A 22691-nucleotide genomic window follows, 5' to 3' on the forward strand; every position below is an offset into this window, starting at 1 on the left:
TTGTGCATTGAGCTAAGTACAATAATGCGCCTATTATACTCAAGTAAGGCACTTCTGCCTCTAGCACATCTTTGTCATCATCCTTCAGATGAAGATGATCATTTTTAGGATCAAGACTACGGACGATCATGGGGGTGCTTCAGGTTTGACCCTGTCAAAATGCCTAAATATCTATCAACACGATGCTCAAGTTCCAAACTGAGACATAATTGTGTTCTCCCAAAATCGTTCATTTCAAAATCAGATTTCAAGTGTTCAGCGGTTTCCCTTAATTCTTTAAGGGCTTCCAATGAAAATCATGTCCAACATGAACCGCGATAGAATCCGAAACTTGTTATGGAAACGCGTGGGCATATCCTTTCCCAATCAAGTAGTCACTTTAGTGAGCATTTCAACCTTATTGTAAACGCGCTCCGTGGTCTAGAGCCACTTTACTTGGGTAAATGAAGTCCACCATGAACCTTCATGTATATTTCGTATCTAGATCCCCATAGAGATACGTAGTGACCACATTCATCAGCTGCATGATCAGATATTCGGAAACTACCAAACTGACAGGGTAGTGGAGTGCAATGACATCCATTACGAGAGAATATGTTTCATCGTACTCGATTGCCTTGCGCCATAAGGTGAGATTACCATATCTTTTTCTCAACACGCTTTCTAACGAAGACCTATTAGTCAATAGGTTTTATATCAGGAGGTGTTGGCATCACTGGCTCAAAAACCTTCCTATTCATTAGAGAATCCAACTTAACCTGGATCGCATCTTTCCATTTAGGCCAAATTTCTCTACGTTGACATTCATTTATCAACGGAGCGTGATTCGATATCATCGTACTCAACAAACTCATGCGCAATGAAATGCGCAACTACATCATCAATTATGATGGAGTTTCTATCCCACGTCTCATGTACACTAATGTAATTTTCAAAGAGCTCTACATTCTCAGGAATAGGTTCTGACGTTGAGGCGTCCCCCAACAATAACGATAATCCGGAAGATACTCATGAGACGGATTTTGAGTGTCGATGATCCAAGGATTGAGTTGTGCCAAAGTATCCTTCGAACCCGCAGGCCTCCCACGCATCCTAGCTGGGGCTATGGCCTGTAACGCCAGAGTGCCACTTTCTTTGGCGTTGGTGCCATGCTTACCTCCGTGTGGGGTGGTGCTACGTCCTCTCGTAGGGACGTCCATCCTTGCAGACATGTTTGTAGCATACTTGTGTGATCTCGTCACTTTAATGGGGATCGAGATAAGATATAGTGGGGACAGATCTAGACAATTTCTGTCGTTTCTGCTGAACATTCGTGTTCTTATCTCCCCCTAACGACCGGAAGACTGTCTCATCAAAGTGACAATCTGCAAGACATGCGGTAAAGAGATCGCCTAGCAAGGGCATTAAGTGGCGGACGATTGTTGGAATCTCAAATCCAACGTAGTTGCCCATTCGCCTGTAAGGACCTATCATAGTGCGCTGTGGCAACATAATTGGCACATAAATGACACACTCAAATATGCGTAAGTACGATACTGGTACCCAGTCACTAGCTGTAACGTAGAGGTAGATTCAGTGGCGGTGGGTCGTAGACGAATTAGCATAGCTGCATGTGATATTGCATCACCCCAAGCGAATATAAGGAGACTGGTGCATATTACCAATGTCCTGACTACCATCGTAGTCTTTTCCGCGAGACTATTTGGTGTGTACATGGAAATATGATGTCCAACATCAGTCCCATTGCAATAACCGTCAAAAGTCTTCGATGTAAACTCTCTAGCATAGTCAAATCCAATTGACTGAATAGGATGATTCGGGGAGTGGGCCCGTTGACATATGATATTTTCTAGGAGTGTAGCATAAGCAGCATTACAAGTGGACAATGGCACAACACGTGACTAGCGTGTTTGCATGTCAACCAACATCATGAGATATTTAAACGTCCGCAAGTTGGTTGAATCAGTCCATAGAATCCCCATGGATTCTATGTAAGAACAGAATGAGTATTTTCATATCCTTTGCATAGGACGGTCTCAGTCCTAATTTCCCTATGGAACGGGCTTTGTAAAACGAGTGAGAGGCCTTAGAATCAACCAATGAGGATTTTGGTTGGGCCTAAGCGTCTGAAACGCTATTTGAAGCAAAGTTGGTGATTGAAACATCACCTGGGGCGCCATCACCATGATGTACGCTATCCATGGCGTCATGGATAAGGACTATGCTAGCCCTAGGCTGGTGGTGGACGGCGGCGGCTCCGGAGGTAGCGGCGGCGGTCACACTTAGTCCAGGAATCAACTTTTGATTCATGCTTCGTTTCGCTCGAAAGAAAGGATGTCCATGCTCGAAAGAAAGGATGTCCATGTGAAGTCTTTAGTAAATGGATCATCATATCATGACCAGGATACCCTATCCTGTCGTGATAAAGCCAATATGTGTCTAAATCCAAGAGATCTTCTCTCATGACTTCATTGGATTTAATAGCTCGAATAGTGACATAGAGTCCACTAGAGAGACACATAAACTTTTCTAAGATGCGCCTTTGTTCGCAATCGTTAGAGGTATTACAAAGGAACTCATTTCTATTCACTACATGCGTTTTCTCATGGAATCCGTTGGCTATTCATAGGTGCGATTTGCCCTATGAGCGTAGAGAGTTTTTGTGACAGTAATCAAGGTGCCATTTGGTAGGGGGAACCATGTCCTTGAATTAATACTGATGACCCAGCCATTGTAGTCACAAAGTAATATGCTCAGAATCAAAATGGAGTCATAATGAAAAGAGCTCGAAATTTTATTCATAAGCCAACGGAGTTACATCATTCTCTCTTTGACCAAAGAAAATCTAATCCAAAATGCTAGCTAATGCAAAACAATGGTAGTCGTCTAACTTCTTTCGGTAACTCCAAAATCAATGTGACCAGGTGAGTAGAGAGATGTCGATGAAGCAAGGCTCGCTTAAGTACCACTAATCTCAGAACCTTCCTAGACATCACACTTACTTTGGGTGAGCCTACTTTGAAGAAAGACTAAACCATTGACATCTTCTACATAAATATATGGAAATTGCCTATTATATCTCTTGGAAAATAAAAAGTCTTAATCAAAATCACCAGTCTCTAGATCTTGGCCTTTGAAGTCTTCAACCCTTAGAGCGAGATCATCATCTTGATCTTCTTGCTCTATGTAATTTGCTTCCCTTGCTTCACGATACGTCTTGTACGCGTTAGCAACATTCTGGGGTGCATTACATGCTTTAGCCCAATGTCCGGACGCTCTTCACCGAAGACAAGCATCATCATGGTCAGGCTCCCTTGATCGAGACACGCCTAGAGCGCGTTGGGGACGGCTATGATCCATGGTGGCGCCACTACCATAACCGGAGGCTCTGCCTCTCTCTCTCTTCACACGTTGACCTCTACGGTTCCGTGCACGCCTATCTTGGCGGTTTCCTTCCTTTTTGGGGCGAGAATATGGACCAGAACGTCCAGAATAATCCATTTCCTTAGGGTTTTGCTCCTGGTGCCCTCCCTTAGGGGTGCGACTATAATTAGACTCTGGAATTGGCTTTTCTCCCACGGTCTAGAGTTATAGTTCTTCACAAGTATGTTGTCGTGCTTTTCAGCTACGTTCTTGGCTCCAATAAGCTCATGAAATCTTGTGATGCATTCGGCATTTACATCAATCCGATAGTTCTTGGCTATCATCAATGCAGAGACGGGGAAGGTAGAGAGAATCTTCTCGATCAACATCGTATCTGTGATTTTCTGCCCACAGAATTCCATCAAAGACTTGATACAAAGTGCTTCCGAATTGTAGTCAAGTACAGACTTGAAATCACAGAATCGGAGGCTATGCCATCTCACTTCTAAATAAGGAAGCAGGGAGTCACGAACGTTGCCAAAACGCTGCTCGAGTTCTACCCATAATTTTCTTAGGTCTTCCTCATTGAGGTACTCATTCATGTGCCTTGTCTTGAGAATTATGGTTTTAGCTTCATTGGCCTCTCTCGTAGCTCTATTCGCTTCAAAAGCAGTAGCTTGTTGAGGAGTAAGCACATTCTGACTTGGCTCTTGGATAGTATCTAGGATCCCATCAGCCTTAAGATGCTGGCGCACATCACGAACCCACTTTTGGTATCCTGCGCCTGTTGTCTCTAGTGGAGCGAAGCTCAACTTGTTTAGGTTACTGATCCTGAAAAACAACAAAAGATTAGGGTTAGTTTCGGAGTGAAAAGGCTACCAAGAAAACAATAAAAATTTCTGAGCATAGTTGCTTCCAAGAAATTAGGAATTTTCGAGCGTGGTCGCTTCTAAGAAATTCGATTCCAAGAGGGGTTGGATTAGACTGAAACAATGATGTGTTTGTGGTCGATCATAACTTCTCAACAAACTCTAAGTTTGGAGGACTCTACAAGCTCCAAGCTTGGAGTAAGCACGAACCCCCACAGTTCGGCTTAATTAGGTCTCCCCTATGATAAAGAAAAGGGGGAAGAAGAAGGGAGTTTGAAAGTCCCCAAAGCAAAAGAATTAAAACTTCAAAAACTGGAACTTTTAGTAAAAATTACCTCGAAATAAGTCTCCGGAAATTTGGCCGGAAAAAGTCGCCGGAAATCTGGTCGGAAATGTCACCGGGCGGAGCTGACATGGTAGAATCTGGTGACGTGGCTGATGACGTGGTAAAATCTGATTATGTGGCTGCTGACGTGGCAGAATCTGATGATGGGCTTGCTTCTGGGCTACGTCAGTGGGCCTATTTCTGTGCTTCTTTCTTTCTTCCTCTGGGCTGGGCCTCCTGCTTCTTCCTTCTCCCTTTTTTTTTTTCTTTTCTTTTTCTTCTCTCTGTCGGTTCAAGATGCAGCCTGTACTTCTGGCCGGTTCAGGGAATAAACGGTCAGTTTCGGGAAAGAGGATTCCGGTTCCTGGATTTTGGGAATGAGATGCTACTGTTGGCAAAATTTGGTAGCAATTGGAGGTCCGGAAGGTGGTGAACAGGTGGAATATTTGTTGCGGGTTGTTTGGAGCTTTCGGTGGCTGGTTCGGTAGGTTTCCGGCAGGTTCTGGTGGTTCTGCCACCAGTTTTGGATTCCTGGGGTTTGGGCTTGAAGTTGTGTCTCGGAGGCAGAAAAGGTTTCAAGGTTTTGTATTTGGATTTAGGGTTTTGGCTATTAGGTTTTAGGGTTAGGGCGTTGTGCTGATAACGTGTTTAAGGAAAACTAAAATTAGGAGAGAATTGAGTCGTGCTTTCATTGATAATAGGGGCCTCTTTATATACAGGATTACAAGGCATATAATCAGAGTTGTACAAGGAAAGATAATCGTACAATTAATCGGATATCTATGAATGTTGTTATGCATATACCTCCCAGACATAAGTATCGGAAGCACAAGACTCGTATCGCCAATGCAGAAGTAAAGAAAGCTCCCAGTTGAGGGTCCCGATACCCCTCGGGGCGATATCGGGAACCTCGAACGTCCCACACATAAAAAAACAGGACCAAGGTCCCACAAACATACTACATTAAGGACATCTTCAACTACCCAAAAAGGTAACTGTTTACTATCGCTTTCCATAAACATTATCTTATAACAATACTGACTTAGGCATCGGAGCGTTGAAAGCCGGCTCACCCGGTCTTCCCTCTGACCTTCGTTTGTTCTATAGATAAGCGAGACAGATAGTGATAGTAGCAGACCAAGACACCTCGTTGTTTAGCTGGATCTGACCTCTCTCGAGACAGCTGAAATAATGAATATCTCCGAGAATATCTCTAATTCAAAATCCTATTACAACTAGGTCAAGTAACCTAGAGTTTGGGTCAGACACATATTCTGGATTTACTGGAACAGTTTTGGACTTTTCAGGTTTCTCGTGCGAAAAGTCAGGTTCTGGATTGTGAATCAGATTGGAGTAAATTTTGGCCCGAATTTCTGTTTGAGACACATGATACCTTTCTGGAATGGGAACGACGAGATCTTCAAGACTCACTTTAGTGAGCCCTAATAGATTTAGGCCAAAATATATCGTTTTAATTATCCGATTCGGGATTTAATATTTTTAGGCTAGTTTTACATTTGTTTTAGGATTCTTTTTATTTTAGGTTTTTAGTTTCCTTTTTAATTTGGATTCTTTAGGATTTCTTAATAGATTATGATTTAGGGTTTTGGATGCCTATATAAGCACCATTATGCTTTGTACTAGAATCAGTTTGTCATATCAAATTTAATAAAGGGTCCTTGACCCAAAGCACCAAAATAAACAAAAATTATCCCACTTACCCTAGGAACAGATTTTTGTTCCCACATACACAATTTAACACCAAATGATCATTTTGCCCTCAACCCAATTAAAGAATTACAACTGCGCCACTCTGTCCTCTCTCTCTCTCTCTCTCCCCCCGGACGCCAATTCTCTCTCTCATTCTCCGATCTGCGTTCTCTCTCTCTCTCTCTCTCTATCTCTCTCTCTCTCTCCCTGCCCTACAAAGCCCCGACGCCAACTCCGCCTACTACTAGAGTTGGGCCGCCCACCACGGCGTTGTCACCAACTCTCTCTCTCACCGCTGTCGACCTCGACTGCAGTCGCCGTCAAACGATTCCGATTCCGATCTCGACCGCTCAGTTGCCGTCGTCGTCGACCTCAACAACTCGACCTCCATTTGCAGCCTCGATTGCATGTGGATGAGGAGAAAACCGGATTGATCGACCTTCACTCTTGGCCTATAACGACGCCGTTTTCACTGAGGAGGATTTTGCTAGCATTTCGAGGATTGGAGAGAGCAGAAAGCATGGCCACCGGTGACGTCTAGCCGGATTTCTGGGTTTGCTTCGATTTGGTGCCCAAAGTATTTCTCTGGGTGGCCAAATCAATTTCTCTCTTCCGTTTTTTTTTTTTTTCAGTAATGGGGCAGAGAGAAAGTGAATTTTTTTTTTTTATGTCTATTGGGGGCAGTAGACGTCTATTAGGGGGCAATAGGCGCTTTTAAATTAATATAATCTCTTCATTTTTTTCTTTAATCAAAGTTTTATTTGTCTAATTTTAGGAATATTAATTCCCATTTCAGCTACCGAAAGTTCTATTGGAGGGCAATAGACGTCTATTGGGGGGCAATACATGGCCAATAGTCGTCTATTGGGGGGCAATAGACGTCTATTAGGGGGCAATAGACGTTTTGAATTGATGTAATCTCATCGTTTTTTTTCTTTAATCAAAGTTTTATTTGTGTAGTTTTAGGAAGATTAATTACCATTTTGGTAATCTAAACGTCTATTGGGGGGCAATACATGGCTGATAGTCGTCTATTGGGGGCCAATAGACGTCTATTAGGGGGCAATAGACGTCTATTGGGGGGCAAACAAACCCGGTGACCAGATTCCGGCGGCCGGTGACGGGCTCCGGCGAAGTCTCCTATAGTTTCTTTCTCTCTCTCTCTCTCTAAGTAACAAAAGGGTGAGGGGTAAAATGGTATTAAAAAAAATTTAAAACAAAAAAAAATCTTAATGGGGTATTAGGGAAGACTCCCTTAGAGTGTATTGGGTAAGAGGGAATTAAAAAAACTTAATGGGGTAAGGGAGAAAAAAATCCCTAGAAATGGGGTAAATGGACAAAACCCCTTTAATAAAATGAGAGATTTTTCTCAAATTCTATGGTGGACTCCAGATTTATCTTTTTAGGGTTTATTGCTTGTAAACCCAGGTTACTTCCAACTGCATCATTTGGTATCAGAGCGGGTTTCGCCCGCTCCTTAGTAGACGGCGATCCAAGGGAGAAGTTCACTACCACCAACCTCAACGACATTGGTCGTAGAGTATCTATCAAAGAAAGTTTTGTTGAAGAGGAACATGCAAATGTTGGATATTCACAATGCTGGATTATGACGACTTTTGAACTACATGTATCATCAAAGACAAGGTATGCTCGTTAATAATTGACAGTGGTCTACGAGAGAACTTTGTAGCAAACAAAGTTGTGGATTATTTTCAATTACCGACAGTGACGCTGAGTGATCCGTACTGGATTCCATTTGAGAAGGTTGAATATGCACAAGTAACAGAGGTTTGTAAAGTTCCTGTGTCTATGGGAAAATTTTATAAAGAAGAGATTACTTGTCATGTGATTGACATGGACGACACTAATGTGATTTTTGGAAGATCATGGCATGAAAGCGTCAAAGGTGGTTATTGCAAACACAACACATATTTATTTAGGTGGGAGTCGCACAAAATTAAAATCAAGCCTGGAAGGAAGAACATCAAGAATGACCATCCTGAGATGTGTGAAAAGGAACATGAAGAAGCCACTTTGAAGATTGAAGAGAAACTCATTAAGGACAGGGAAGTTGATTAATTTATCACATCGATATCCATGTCATGCATACCTAATTCTGTTCAAGATCAACCCAAGGAGAAGTCAATGCCCGTTCCTTTTCAAGTGGAGGAGTTCAAGTTTCAAGATGCTTATTCTAAACTTGTCTATGGTATTGGATTCATGGTGATACTTTTTAATTTCAAGAATATTGAAGTTGATGGCTTATCATGTTTTATTCCTAATAATGATCGAGCTACATATAAGAGGAACTCGAGGTCGAGTTCTTTTCAAGTGGAGGAGACTAATGTAGGACGAGATTTTAGCAAATTTCAACAAAAAATCTCGAAAAGAAAGAAGCGTCTTCACATTAAGAAGAATAATTTGAACATTGGAAATTAGTATTCAAATAGGCTTCTTAATGATGGAATTAATTATAAATTACTATTTTGGATATATCGGGATTTTTGAGCAAAATCGTGATTGGGATTCCAAGAGTAATATTCTTTAGTATCTAGGTTTCTATTTTCGATTTTTATTTAATCAGGTTTAATTAGGTTTCCTAGTTTTAGTGTACAATAAATTGTTCTTTATATTTTCTAGTTGTATTAGGTTTATGCTATGTGCCATATATAAGGCACCTCTTAGATTGTAATTTTCATTCAAGTTATCAATAAAACACCAAATATTAGAGAAGTTAATTTCTCTATGTTTCTTACAGCTGTGCCTGTAATTGCTAGTGGATTCTAGCTCATCTCATATGACTTTCGACGCTTGACGGAGCCTCTTACTATCGTGTTCACGCTTCCAGCATCAGCTTTGGATCAAGTGGTTTTGTTGGACAGGGGAGATGGTCGTGTGCTTAAAAAGACCTGAAAGTCAATGAATCAAAACTTCACATTTTGTTTAATTTGTCCGTGGACTGAAGTTTGCCTACTTCAGATTCTTGTGCCACAAGTAGTTGTAATTGAGGGAAACAGAGAACCAAGTGAGAGAAGTTGAGTAGCGCAGATAGGCCTGGAATGGAATGTTGTATGACACATAGAGCAGCATAGTTCAAATAAACAACCCCTACATTACAATGAAAATGTATTTAAATTTGACTCACCCTGTATCTCAGTTACCAATTTTCCCATTTCCGATTTTCTTTTAAATATAATTAGGAGATGCTTTTTATGTTACAGTATTGTGTTAGGTTACTTGTATATCACTCAAACATCTATGTTTTATGTTGTGTTTTTAAGTTTGGTTTGCCTTTGAAGGAAAGTTTACAGAACGTGAGGTTGTCAGAGCATCAGCAGTGGAGACTCATTTTTTTTTGACTCAAATTTGAGTCCAAATAAGCTGGAATAGTAATTTGAGTCCATCTGAATAGGTACAGAAGGACTTACTTTTATTGGGTGCTGCAGTGGTGCAGGACTTATTTTAGGACCCATATTTTGGACTCATTTTTTTAGATCAAATTTGGGTCCAAAACACAAATCTTGCCACTGTGGAACAGATTCATATTTGAGTCTTCTACTTTATGTTTGTTTTAACACACACACACACACACACACATATATCTTAAATTAAGATAAACAAATTAGTATAAATAAAAGTTAATCATCAAACATTAAACATAACATTCATTAAATTTATTCATTACAATTTTTATCAGTAAAAATCAAAATTTTAAGTTTCTAAAAAAAAAAAAAAAAACTGTAAAACAAATTTTTATATAATTGATTGTATCAATTTTTGGCCGTTAGATTGAATTAAACATTCAATCATGGCCCTCAATTTCAAACAGAAAGAGCCGTTTGGTTGAGAACAATTGTGGGGCCCAGCCTTTTCTGATCCCATAGCCCACTTGCATGCATCAGCAATGCAACGTGGTGGGTCCCACCAGATTTGGGTCCTCTCTTGACTCAAATTTGATCTATTTTTGGGTCTCTGGCTGATATAGGTCCCTTTTATTCTGACCCATTGCAACTAAAATCCATTACTTTTGCACTCAAATTTAGGTTTTGGACCCAAATTTGAGTCCCCATTGCTGATGCTCTCAAGTACGCAAATTTAAAGACAAGTGGAGGAGGGCAAATCAATCATTATAAATGAGGTTAACACTCTTGCCCAAATCAACAAAAAAAAAATGTGATCAAGTTGTTGGGCTACTGTTTACTGTTTAGAGACTAAAGTTCCCATTTCGGGTCTCTAATCAGAGCCTTTTCAGAAAAAATGGGAAGATTGCACTGGCATATTGGGATATCCTTACAGAGAGATAGCAGCAGGTCTTGCCTATATACATTCTCAATCAAGCAGTCATGGGAATGTCAAAGTGTTCCAACGTATATAAATCGGTCAATAAAAGAGTAATCATAACTTCCGATTTCCTTCTTCCATCGAATTACAAATTGGCCTGTTGCAGATTCTTGCACTACAAGTTATGGAAGAAAACAGAGCTTGTACAAAGATGCCTCAAGTTGAATAGTCATGAAAGGCTCACAATGGAAGAAGCGGCCGGAGGGTAAAAGATGGAAGAGGCTGTCGGAATCTTACAGTTCATGCTACTTGACAACTATCTTGACATTGGGAGTAGTAGTTGATGGTAAATTATAAATTAAATAGGGCTGCTGTCCAATTGATTGGGTGAACGATAGGTTGCTAGCTACTTTAATTGTCATTTTCCTTTCTTGTTTTTCTCCTTCCTATACTTTTGCTTCTAATAATGCAAAGGTCATGCGAAGTTGCAAACGTCCTTTCATTTCCTGGACACAGTGTGCTGGGAAACCCGTTGGGACAAAACAATCAATAATAAGGCAAGCAATCTTCTTCATATAAATCACTTTCCAAACAGCAGTACAAGTGTAGCTATCAATAACTATCTGCTTATACAAACAAACATGTATGTTGCATGCCCAAATTTATTCAAATGAATCACATATTTGTGGAGAGCCAGCCTTCAGCAAGGTGGCATATCTGGTGGTGGAGGCAAGATTTGAGCTTTAGGTCCCTTTCCATTTTTTACTATGAATGTCGTATCCATGCCCCATGACATATGCTTATCCAGATGGCAATGCATAAACCAAACTCCAGGATTGTCAGCCTTGAATCTGATGGTAGTCCACCCATTTACAGGGACAGCAATGGTGTTTTGAAGAGGAGGATCAACAAGATTGTATTTCAAAGGGTCCTTAACCTTGTCAAAGTTCCCAAGCCCCAATCCAACCACATAGAAACTGTAACCATGAAGATGCATTGGATGGTCATCCCCTGCCACCAAATTAGTCCCCTGAAACACGAGCTCCACTGTCGCGTTGTACTCCAGTACCTGCACCTCTGTCCCTCGTTTAGGGGTCTGAAGGTACAGCGGCAAGTACTGCGCTGTAAAGTTAAACAGCAAAGGTGGGAAATCTGGAAACCGAGTTCCAAATACCCCGTTGACATGGTAATAGTAAGCTTGTAGTATGTCAATGCTAGGGTTCACAAAGCTAATGTTGTTCACACTAGCGGCCAGACGCGTTCCATTAGGCCCAGCACATGAATTATTGGGGCACTGGAACGTGTTGACGGAGACGGTATAAAACAAGGGAGTTGTAATTTTTAGTGGAACGTCAATGGGATGGTTTTTATCAGCCAAGCTCCTGAGACTACCACTAAAATGAACTGATGCACTAGTGTCATTGTGAGCAGGAAGATCAGGAAACAAAGGGGTTGAAGAAGGGGTGTAACCCCGATTTGTGTATTGTAGTAGGGCTGTGGTGGTGTTATCATAAGGAACAGCGCCACCTGCGTAGACTGTGGCGGCCATGAAGTAGTGGTTAGGCCTCTGATTAGCATGGAGCAAAAGGTCAATGGTTTGACCAGGTGAGATGGTGACATAATCCGTTGTGAAAGGCTTGGTGTAGCTAGCATCTGTCCCTACAACTGTAACTTTGTGATTGGCGATGGCGAAAAACAGAATCTCTTGCAGACCGGTGTTGATTAGTCTCAGTAGGTAGGTTTTGCCATAATCAACCATCACCTTGAACATTTCTGCAAATCAGGCACATAATGAGAATTTTAGTACTAAGTAGGTGAAAAAATCTCAGTGCTCCAACATCATACATGGCAAAATAACATACTGATGTTGATATCCTTGGGTTCGGTTTAGAGCTTATTAAACCGTCTCTATACCACAATATTCAATCGGTCTAGCATTGCATTAAGCCTCAAGTCTCAATTGAACAAAGACTTTACATTAGATAAATGATTAATTGGAGTGCTGACCTGATTTAGAGCATGGATACAGATCGCCAGGTTGACCATTGATGAGATAAGCGTCGGAAGTATTAGGTTCCCCTCCGGCTTGAAGAGTTTGTGTATAAAGCTTCCCGATATCTACCTTCCACCACTCTCCTGCAATTTTCAATATATGTACAACTCAGTTCTTTAAATTAGTCAAGCGATTAGAATGGATAATTAAAATGATCCATAGCTAATTAAGTACCCAATATGATTGGAATTTCTGCATGAGGCTTGCCAAAAGGGTAATTCTTCTTCTTGTTGGGGTATATGATGATGGGACCGTGGACAGTGGCTCGATCCCACTCACTGTGAGCATGCCACCAAAGGGTGCCTTCCTCCTTTGAGAAAATTATCTTTTGGGTGAACTTGGCTCCCGGTTGAATTGGGCACTGTGTGATATAGTCTGGTCCGTCCGACCATGGATATCTTGGTTGCAAAACACCATGCCTGCTCATGATCAAGTAGCTTGTTATATATGGATTGAAAAGCTAAAAACCTGAAACAATCAAGTGAGAACGCACCAGTGGATAGTAATGTTACGATTGCCTTTGTTAAAGACATCGACGATGATAGTGTGTCCTTTGTGAACATACAAAGTCGGTCCCGGAAACTGGCCATTTACAGTCAAGATGTTCTTTGTGCTGCAGAGTCTTTTGTATGGAGTGTTTTCCACCTACATACGCATTTAACTCGTTAAAACGATCATTATATGAAACACACACAACGCATGCAGGAGCGTATACATATGCATATAGAGGCAATACAACATATAGCATACTGCATACCACAAAGGTGTAACGAGCTGGCCAAGCTTGGCAATGGAGGAAGCCATTAACAGCCAATAACAACCCCAGAAGTTGCAGATGCAGAGTAATTCTGGAAACCTTCATCTTCAAAACACATGCACTAATTAATTAGTACTACTGATCAATGTTTATACATAGAGAGAGATATATATAGACATGCAGTGGTGAAACTATTCAAAGGTTTGTGGGAAATTATTACATGGTTCCGGACGATAGTATACGTGGTGGTCCGAGTTAATGTGATTGGCCCATATGTCTTGCAGTTATTTCTTATTGGTCTCTTAATTTATTTATTTTTTTTACCCCCTGTGTGGTCCACATCAAATTGAAATGATACAATTGGCTTGGACCACCACATGACAGTGCCACGTGGTACTCCGGGACCATAAAATAATTCCTCATGGTCTGAGGGTGTCCAGACCACCTCAAGGAATTCAACATAGTAGCTAATTACTGAATAATTTGTGTAATTGACATACTCTCAGCCAATTGAACCCCGGCCCCAGCCTGCACACTCTTATGTAGTCGATCATAATTATATAGTTAGTATATAAACTAAAAAGTATGATAAAGAAGAAAATTCAAAAGTATTCTAAAAAAAAATTCAATAGTAATATACAAAATTATCATATAGAAATAGTAATTAAATCTCGTAATTATGTATTCACCAGAAAAACCTCTTATATATTAAGTATTCAATTTTTTTGAATCAGGAAAAATGTATATTCATCACAAGGCAAAATAGGTCGTTACATACCCTTCCGCTGTCATTTAAGGGCATAGACAGATAAGAAGCTAGTGGTAGTACCCACAAGTGGTACGTACATATAGTCCTACTCATTATACAATCAAATAAGTAGAGGTAGCGAATACCCTCCTTTGGTACTACTCTAGAGGCGCTAGAGATACATAAAGTGCAGACCGGTGCTTTGCTTCCTAAAAACAAGGAATTTATTGTAATTAGACAAACTAAAAACATAGGGATGGGCCTAGGGCAAAACCCCAGCCCACCATAGAAGCCCAAAAACGAAGCTCAGAGAGGAGTGACCCAACCAAGGCCCATCAAGGCAGCCTTGACTTGACCCGACAACCACCGCGGTACCAGAAGCCCTGATGCACCACCGCCTTGACGCTGTCACGACCAACATCGCACGCCATCACGATCCATCCGGCACACCCTAAGTATTCAATAAAACTAAATAGAATTCATTTAATGAGATGCAATCATACATGAGAGAAAAAATAAAGAGATATTAATTATGGTCTTTTTTTTTAATAAAAAAATAATTTTGTATATCGTTTAGTGTTGACACTAACATATATTTTTTTAATAATTTTTCTTTTATGATAGGAAAAAAGCAAAAGCAAACAACTACAACACAAATCCACGATCTGCGCCCCTTCTCAGCTAATCCAAATGGAACACTGGGACACCGAGAGGGCAAGTAATAAAACCAAACAGGAGGATTGGAGGATTGATGAGCTAACGTAGCTAGACGATCAGCAACGAAATTGGCTTCGCGATATATGTGCTTAAGAAGATGGACCGGAATTGTTGAGCTAATAGCTTAATATCCTCCACTAGGGTTTTGATTCGCCATGGCACTTCAGATTTTCCACGAATGCACTCAATTAATGACTTTGAATCACCTTCAACTAAGATATGCTGATGCTGATGTAGAAGAGCCGTAAGCAGACCTTCTCTGAGGGCGGTTGCTTCAGCTACAAGTACTCCCGTATGACCTAGTTTCTTATTAGCCGCAAATAGCGGATTCCAGTCAAAATTTCTAATAACAAATCCAATGGTGGCTGTACCATTCTGAACAGAACCATCAAAGTTCAATTTGACCTGGTTCAAATTCGGAGGTTGCCATTTAATGTGAAGGGACTTAGAAATTTTATGAGGTCTAAAGTGCGGGTTGGCTTGGCAGTAATTAGATCCCAAGACAGCAGCCCCAAACACAATTTTAATTGGGGAAGGATCTAACTACTGAAAGACAACCCTAATCCTGGTATGCCACATTGACCATGTAAGTAACAGAATATTAGCTAGTAATACTTAGTTCTGTTCAGAAGTAGCAATCTGGTGGAGCCAAGAAATGAAAGAATTATTCCACAAAGTAGGACTTGGAAGCTTAGAGGAAATCCAGACCTGTTTGGCGAATCTTTCTTTCTTTATTTTTTTAATATTTTTTTATAAGGGTTGTAAAGTAACTTATAAGGGTTGTAAAGTAACTTACAAAATATATTAGAAAAAAAAAAGTTGCTTGATGGTCGAAGTCTAAAGAAAAAAAAAATTACACAACTTTATCTTTTTGGTAAGTCGTCTATTTTATTCTCATGCATCGACTTCTTTATTGAATAGATTTGATGGTTCACCATTGGATTTATTCATCTCACCCACCCAAATTACAAGTCCTTGATCCTGCCCCTGTAGACATGGTTTGAAAGAGCACTGATTGAGCAGGTATATATAGATAGAGTTAACCGTACATATACATAAACATAAACATGTACATACATACATATATATGTGTGTGTGTGTGTGTACACACAGATTTGCTCACCTAAGGGGCAGTTTTGAGGGACTATGAGAGACAAATGCATCTCAACCACATGTATTAAGTATAAAAATAGAAATTATAACAACTTAAAACCAAGGTTCTAAAAAACGCTAGGCGCTAGTCGGGCGGTGGGCTGGGGAGGAGCGCCCAGGCGGCTAGGCGGGTGCCTAGGCGGCGCCTAGGCGGTTTTGTATTTTTTAATTTTTATTTAATTTTTATAGCTTTTATTTATGTAATTGTATATGCATTAACTAATTAATTCATTATATATTTAATTATTTATATGCATTGAGCCATTAACTAATTGTTTAATTTAACTCAAAGATTGATAAACTGATAGAGTGATAGTATATTAGCATTTAGCAATTTAGCATTATATGATCATAGCACCAAATCAACAAGCCTACCCTTACCGCAAAAAAAAAATATATATCAACAAGCCTACTGCCTACAACAGAAACATCAAGAATTCCAGATTATCAATCTCCAAAACAAATGCATTATCAATTTCCACTTTGCCAGCAACAAGAAGAAGATTATCAATTTTGGATTTCCACCAACAAGAACAAAATTACAAGAAGATTATCAATTTTGAAATTTCCACTTTCCTCAGTTTCCTGCAAGGCAGCAACAAGCCAACAACCCAACAAGATGATTATCACTCTGACACTTCCCAGCAAAACAACTTAACTCAACAACAAGATTATCAATTCCAGCAACAAGAACAATAAGATCAACAAGATCAATTTCCAGCAACTTAACTCAACAAGATCAATTTCCAGATTATGATTCTCAGAAGTTCAGAACTTACCGTGGGGAGGAGCTGTGGAGCTGAGGGGAGAAGCTGCCGATTTGGTTTCACCGTTCCAGAACTCAGCCACGCGCGCAGAGAGACAGAGAGAGCCACGAAGAGAGAGAGCGACGGAGAAGAGATGAAGCACGGAGGAGCGCAGACTTCAGAGTTCCGATCTGGTTCCAGAGTTCCGATCTGGTTCGAGAGTTCACCCGCAGAGGCGGCAGAGAGAAAGAGAGAGCGACGGCGAAGGGATGAAGCAAGGAGGAGCGATGAAGCACGGAGGAGAGGGAGGAGATATTAGCGGCGTTGGGACGAACTGACCCAATGGATTTGGGTTTTTAGGTCTTAATCGCGACTTCAAAAAAAAAAAAAAAAAAAAAAAAAACGGCCGCCCAGCCGCCCAAGCAGCCCGCCTAAATCAGAAACGCCCAGAAGCTCCGATTTGCCATTCCTCGCAGCGGAGACCCGCCGCCCAGCGCCTAGGCGGGCTGGGCGGCCGCGTTTTAGAACACTGCTTAAAACTGTGCATTTATTTTCAGCCGTCAGATTCACTTATCCCTCACAGTCCATTAAAAACTGTCCCTTAGGTGAACAAGCCTTTATATACACACATATAACACACACACACACACACACATACACATATATGGAAAATTCTAGTGTATGTTAATGTATGTCATACATTAACTTTTTTGAATATTTTAGACCGTTGGATATAATTAAAATACACAATATATCTAATGGTCTAGAATATTCAATAATTGTAACCTACTTACCCGTTAGCCTAGATAATTTTTTTCTTTTTTGCAAATTTCTCAATTACATATCCACCTAGAATTTGAGATATCGTTTCCAGCAGTCGTCTCTAATTCTCGATGACGTCTGTTGCTCCGAGGTATTCTGCTAGGGTGATAAGATTGAACTCTAGGGTTTTTTCGATCTGGCAATTGTGTCCATTGTTATGGATATCCTAAGTTGGAATTGCAGAGGTATCTGCAACGAGGCTACCAGGAGAGCGCTGAAGCATCTGATGGCTCAAAACCGACCGTCCATCATTTTCCTTTTTGAAACTTTCTTGTTGCAAGACTCTGAATGTGATCCTTTGGTGCGTGAACAATGGGATAATATATGAAGCCATGGGACAGCCTATATTTTGTGTCAAGAAGAAGATTGAGAAGACATAGAACTATGGAAGGCTCTAGACAATTGGCAACGTGCAAAGTTTGGCAGTAGGCATACGGATTTTGACAGTGCGGCTACGTCTAGAAGAGATTTTGGGTCGACCAAACTCAGTTGACTTACTTGAAGTTAGTTTGATGCTCAATTGAAAAATTTGGTAATATACTTCGATGAATTAGTGTTATATAAGTGGATTTTCGAAAATTTGGTTAAATTTTTGACACCAAATTAGATGAAATATAGACGAAATTAGATGAATTTTGTAGTAGAAGTCTAAACTATATATCGTAATGCAATGTACAAGTGAAATATGTAGACAAAACTAGTAGCCACTTGGTCAGCTTTCTGTGCAATGAAAGAACTCAATTGTGAAAAACAGGACAAGATATCTTGTTGAGGAGGAGATATGTTGTCCAAGAGCAGATATTTTGGCGAGGAGGAGATATGTCGTCGGGAAGGAGATATCTCGTCGAGGAATAAATATCTTATCAAGAAGCAGATATCTTTCGAGGAATAAATATCTTGTCGAGGAGGGGATATCTCGTTAGGAAGATATATCTTGTTGAGGAAGAAATATCGTATCAAGAAGGAGATATGTCGTTGGGAAAGGGATATCTTGTTGAGGAAGAAATATCTTATCGAGGAGCAGATATCTTATCGATGAAGAAATATCTTATCAAGGAGCAGATATCTTATCTAGGTGGGAATTTCTCGCCGAGGAGGATCTTAATAATGAATAATTGAATATATAAAATTTTAGGGGTTAAGGTTTACGGTTTTGGAAAATTTTGGAAAATTTAGAGTTTAGGTTTAGGTTGAGGGGTTAGGGTTTATAGAATTTCAACTATGGAAGAAGAAGGAAGAAGAAAGAAAGGGCATGGAAACCTAGGTCATAAAATTGATGACATAACGAATTATGGTAAAAAGTGGTAATTAAGTTGTAATTAGTGTTAATATTTCACTATTACAAGTTTCAGAACAATTTTACCAATAAAACAACGAATTGTGGTCAAATTAGGCCTCGTCATGAACCGGGCCGGGCTTTGACTAAGTCAACAAAATTTAGGGCCAGGCCGGGCCGGGCCAAGGCTTCAATATGTAAGCCCTTACCCGCCCTTAAGGCCCGTTTTGCAAGGGCCGAAAGGGTCGGGCCGGGCCAGCCCTTCTAAATAGGGCCGGGCCGGGCCTTTGTTTAACTCACATAAAACACAATTCTAGTAACTTCTAAAACTGAAAGAAAAAAAAAGGTACATATATATACATATGAAACTGAATACTAGAGATATGAGAACCTGAGTTAATTACAAATATCTACAAATCCCACATAAACTAACTCACATTCTTACTGATCAAGTGGTGGATTTGAGATTGAAATGAAATTGCGCAGAGGCACGTACTAAGCCACTGAAGCTACAAAAAATGGGCAATGCTCGACACTTTGATACAAAAACTGCTCATGTGTACATGACATCATGACTTCATCAATTTACAAGAAGCAGTAAACTTAGTTACAAAAACTCTACTGAAACATGGTTCGCACAGAGGCACTAAGGCTACGAAAACTGAAGCACTCCATATAATTAACACATAACCTGCAAAGGAAAACCATATAATTAATTGAGATAAATCACAGATTAAACAACCCTAAGCACTCCAATCCAATCATGAACAAATGGGACATATTTCAATTCAGCATATATTTCAATTCAACAACATATAAATGCAACTAGAAGTATTTCTAGGAGAAGCTTGCTTCTTGACATATATATCAGTTCAGCAACAAATGCAAACATGTATACTGAAACCACAATTTTAACACAAACAAAACAAATCAAATCCAAAAGACACAGTCACATATCTTTCCTCAATCTCCAGTCGACTAGGCATGATCATCTATACCACAAAAATAAGCATTTCAATCTATTTTGCTAAAACATAATTCCTCAGGACAAAAACCACAACAACGGTCCGGAGGTCACACAATCCTCACCAATATATCCAAGCAAAATAACTACAAATACATTCGAGGCAGACATACACACACTTCCATTATAGTCTTATCTAATTCATATTCATTCAAAAACTGAAACACATAAATGAACGAACAAATGACACAGAGCTGCACACCTTGACACATATCTTCCTGTCAGTCTGGGGCCTCTTGAACTGCTTGAGGCGCTTCTTCACAATTTGCGACCTCTGAGCCTCTGAGGAGATCATCGGTCTCTGTTTTCGCTCTGAGAGTGCTAGATCAAGGAAGAACTGTGAGATTGTGTGAGAGAGAAAGAGAGAGAGAGAGAGAGATTCAAACAGAGATTCTAACCCAGAAGGCCAAAACAGACAAAAATCGAGAATGAGGTTCTCACTTTCTGCGTCGGCGGTGGATGCATAACGAAGACTGGGAACAAAGTCCACACCTTGTGCGTCGACGTCGCCTACTCCACTGCCTCAGATCGCGTCGGAACTCCCCATTGTCAACATCACAGCCTCAGCTCGCGTCGCCGACTCCGTCTACTCCTCGATCTGCGGTCTGAGTCATCGCAAGCCTACCGGAACAAGTCTCGATCTGCGGTGGAGAAGATAGGTTTGCTGGTGTCGGCTCTGAAGAGGTAGTCGCAAGTCTCTGCTGGTCCAAAACTGCCGGATGTGGTGGCTGGCGATAGAGAAGTATAGGTCTACTGTCTGGACTTCGAAGGAAGAAAGGGTTTGAGAGAAACTGTGTGAGAGAGAGGCGGCCTATGTTTGAGTCTGAGAGAGGACCTATGAATGGTCGATAGTGGGATAGGTTTTGCTTTTGACATCCAGGTTTGGGTTTTGCTTAAGTGGCTAGTTGGACTTCGACATTTGGGCTTTGGGCCTTAAACAGCCAGAATCAATTTAAGAGTTGTAATATGACAGAGACAGATTCAATTACTTCATCAAAATTTCTATAGTTTTTATACACATGTTATCTTGTAATAGAAAATAATAAAAATATAATATTAATTTTTAGGGCCGGGCTTTTAGGGTCGGGCCGGGCCTAGCCCTTACGGGCTCAATCGGGCCGGGCCGTAGGGTAGGGTCGGGCTTTATTTGTATGACCCATACCCTATCCTATTTTAGAAAGGATCGGGCCGGCCCGCCCTAATGGAAGGGCCGGGCGGGCTTAGGGCGGGCTTTGGGTCCAAGGACCATATGATGAGGCCTAGGTCAAATGTGGTAATCTAGTTGTATTTGTAACGCCCCGATTTGCACCTCACCAAATCGAGCACATTACAGTGCCGCGAACCTTAGAATCACACGCTAGTTATGATCCTAGAGATACGCAAGACATTTAAAATAAACAGCTAAAATAAACTAGTAGTACTTTTTCTAAAAGTATGACATTAGAATTGAAATGGAAGCGTTAAATAAAATTTTTGAGGCGATTTTAAGTCGAAAAACTTTTCAACGATAACGAGTTGTAATAAAGACAAAGTACTAAACTTCCAAAGTAAAGTATGATTGAATTACATTTAAAAGTGCAAGAAATCGGAACCTGAAAAATTATTACAAATAAGTTATACATAAAATAACTTGTTTGGCCCACCCAGCTCATTCCAATATTGTCCCGTTCACGTGCACAGTACCTGCATCCAAAACTGTTGTAGGGGTGAGTTTTCGTCTTCGCTGCTCAATAGGGGATTCACCCGGCTAGGTTTAAAAACACGTAAAAAGATATATACATATCTGGCCAGTATTTGAAAACTACGTATATAGGTAAAAAGAAAGATTAAATATAAACCATAGAGTTTGTTTCAAAGACATTTGCGGGCCCATAAAACACAAACTTGATGACCGGTCACAATGCCAACTACACCGTTACCAAGATTACCAACATATACGGTAAGGAGTAGCGAGAGTGTCCATTTACGCCGTATCACCTAGAAATGGTGTCACACCTCACAGGATGTAGGACACTATACTGTCCATACAGCCCCTCCGGAGGTTTAGGGGATCGAAACTCAAGGTAGTCGCTATGCTCCGCTCACTCTCAGGTTATCGACGAGATATAGAAAAGCATTGAAAACAAGCATGGCGATAAAATATCAAATCCTTTAAATTCATAGAGAAATAATCATAGCCATGCGATATTTTTTATATAGAAGAAAAATTCTAACGGAGAGAGTCCCGAGTCACCCTACCTGGAATATTGTAGGTTTGATTCCATCGATTCCTTAGGCCAACACCACCAAATTGCACGTTTCGGATTACAGAGGTCCTAATTAATCCGACAATAATATTGTTAGAGTGGTAGTATAGAATTCAATTCAAGGACTCTTGATAAATATTACCAAGTTCTTTTCGGTTAATTTATTCCAAAAATGAATTCCTTTTCTTCTTGGGTGCAAACCCTTCTTATTACTCTGGGCACCCAGAACCACAATCTGTTAATCATTCTTTAATTTAAGTTACACTCCAGTAACAAAACTTTACTAGTTCATGCTTAACGAGAATGTATCCAAACTAATTTATGACCACTTGCTAAATTGCAACTACTCTTTGGTTGGTTTTTCAACCGTTCTCTGATTCAAGGTCAAGAGTAGACTCTGGCAGTTTCATTATCAAATAAAATAAACAACCTTAATTGCAAGAGTATTGCTTCAGTCATCTAACACAAACTTCTACGATAGTTGGATTGGTATTGATTCCAAACAATCAACTAACTATGTATGCCAAAACTATATTCAATGTACCAACCCAAAATTCTCAACAACTTAATACTTGGCATATCAAATCTAAATTATGTTCCAG

At 40.3% G+C, this 22691-nt stretch overlaps 1 protein-coding gene and 1 long non-coding RNA gene across 4 annotated transcripts; both read right to left on the reverse strand.

The window, feature by feature from the left end:
- Positions 1 to 11100: 11100 nt before the first annotated feature.
- LOC133724562 (laccase-15-like) lies at positions 11101 to 18180 on the reverse strand. Of its 3 annotated transcripts, XM_062151324.1 has the most exons (6): positions 16755 to 18116; positions 13359 to 13463; positions 13095 to 13246; positions 12776 to 13020; positions 12556 to 12684; positions 11101 to 12321 (listed from the first exon to the last, which is right to left on the reverse strand). In XM_062151324.1, the coding sequence occupies exons 2-6, from the start codon at positions 13461 to 13463 to the stop codon at positions 11249 to 11251; spliced, it is 1704 nt and encodes a 567-aa protein (XP_062007308.1). In that variant the 5' UTR covers positions 16755 to 18116; the 3' UTR covers positions 11101 to 11248. The 3 variants fall into 3 exon arrangements, 1 of the variants encoding a protein (XP_062007308.1); XR_009853758.1 differs by lacking the exons at positions 11101 to 12321; positions 12556 to 12684; positions 12776 to 13020; positions 13095 to 13246; positions 13359 to 13463 and adding an exon at positions 15522 to 15810 and having other exon boundaries at positions 16755 to 18180; XR_009853759.1 differs by lacking the exons at positions 11101 to 12321; positions 12556 to 12684; positions 12776 to 13020; positions 13095 to 13246; positions 13359 to 13463 and adding an exon at positions 16413 to 16560 and having other exon boundaries at positions 16755 to 18180.
- Positions 18181 to 19149: 969 nt separating this feature from the next.
- On the reverse strand, positions 19150 to 20692 carry LOC133734851 (uncharacterized). Its single transcript, XR_009858619.1, has 3 exons — positions 20285 to 20692; positions 20046 to 20164; positions 19150 to 19510 (listed from the first exon to the last, which is right to left on the reverse strand). It is a non-coding gene; the product is annotated as an uncharacterized LOC133734851 (long non-coding RNA).
- Positions 20693 to 22691: the final 1999 nt, after the last annotated feature.

The sequence above is a fragment of the Rosa rugosa genome, chromosome 1 (assembly GCF_958449725.1).
Source record: "Rosa rugosa chromosome 1, drRosRugo1.1, whole genome shotgun sequence".
In the NCBI taxonomy this organism is placed as follows: domain Eukaryota; kingdom Viridiplantae; phylum Streptophyta; class Magnoliopsida; order Rosales; family Rosaceae; genus Rosa; species Rosa rugosa.

Bases quoted from the DNA above. Each gene is read 5' to 3' on its own strand.
- LOC133724562 (XM_062151324.1), bottom strand. From the start codon at position 13,463: ATGAAGGTTTCCAGAATTACTCTGCATCTGCAACTTCTGGGGTTGTTA. The intron at 13,247-13,358 runs GTATGCAGTATG...ATGCGTATGTAG, and splicing joins CAGCTCGTTACACCTTTGTG to GTGGAAAACACTCCATACAA. The intron at 12,322-12,555 runs GTCAGCACTCCA...CCTGATTTGCAG, and splicing joins GTATCCATGCTCTAAATCAG to AAATGTTCAAGGTGATGGTT.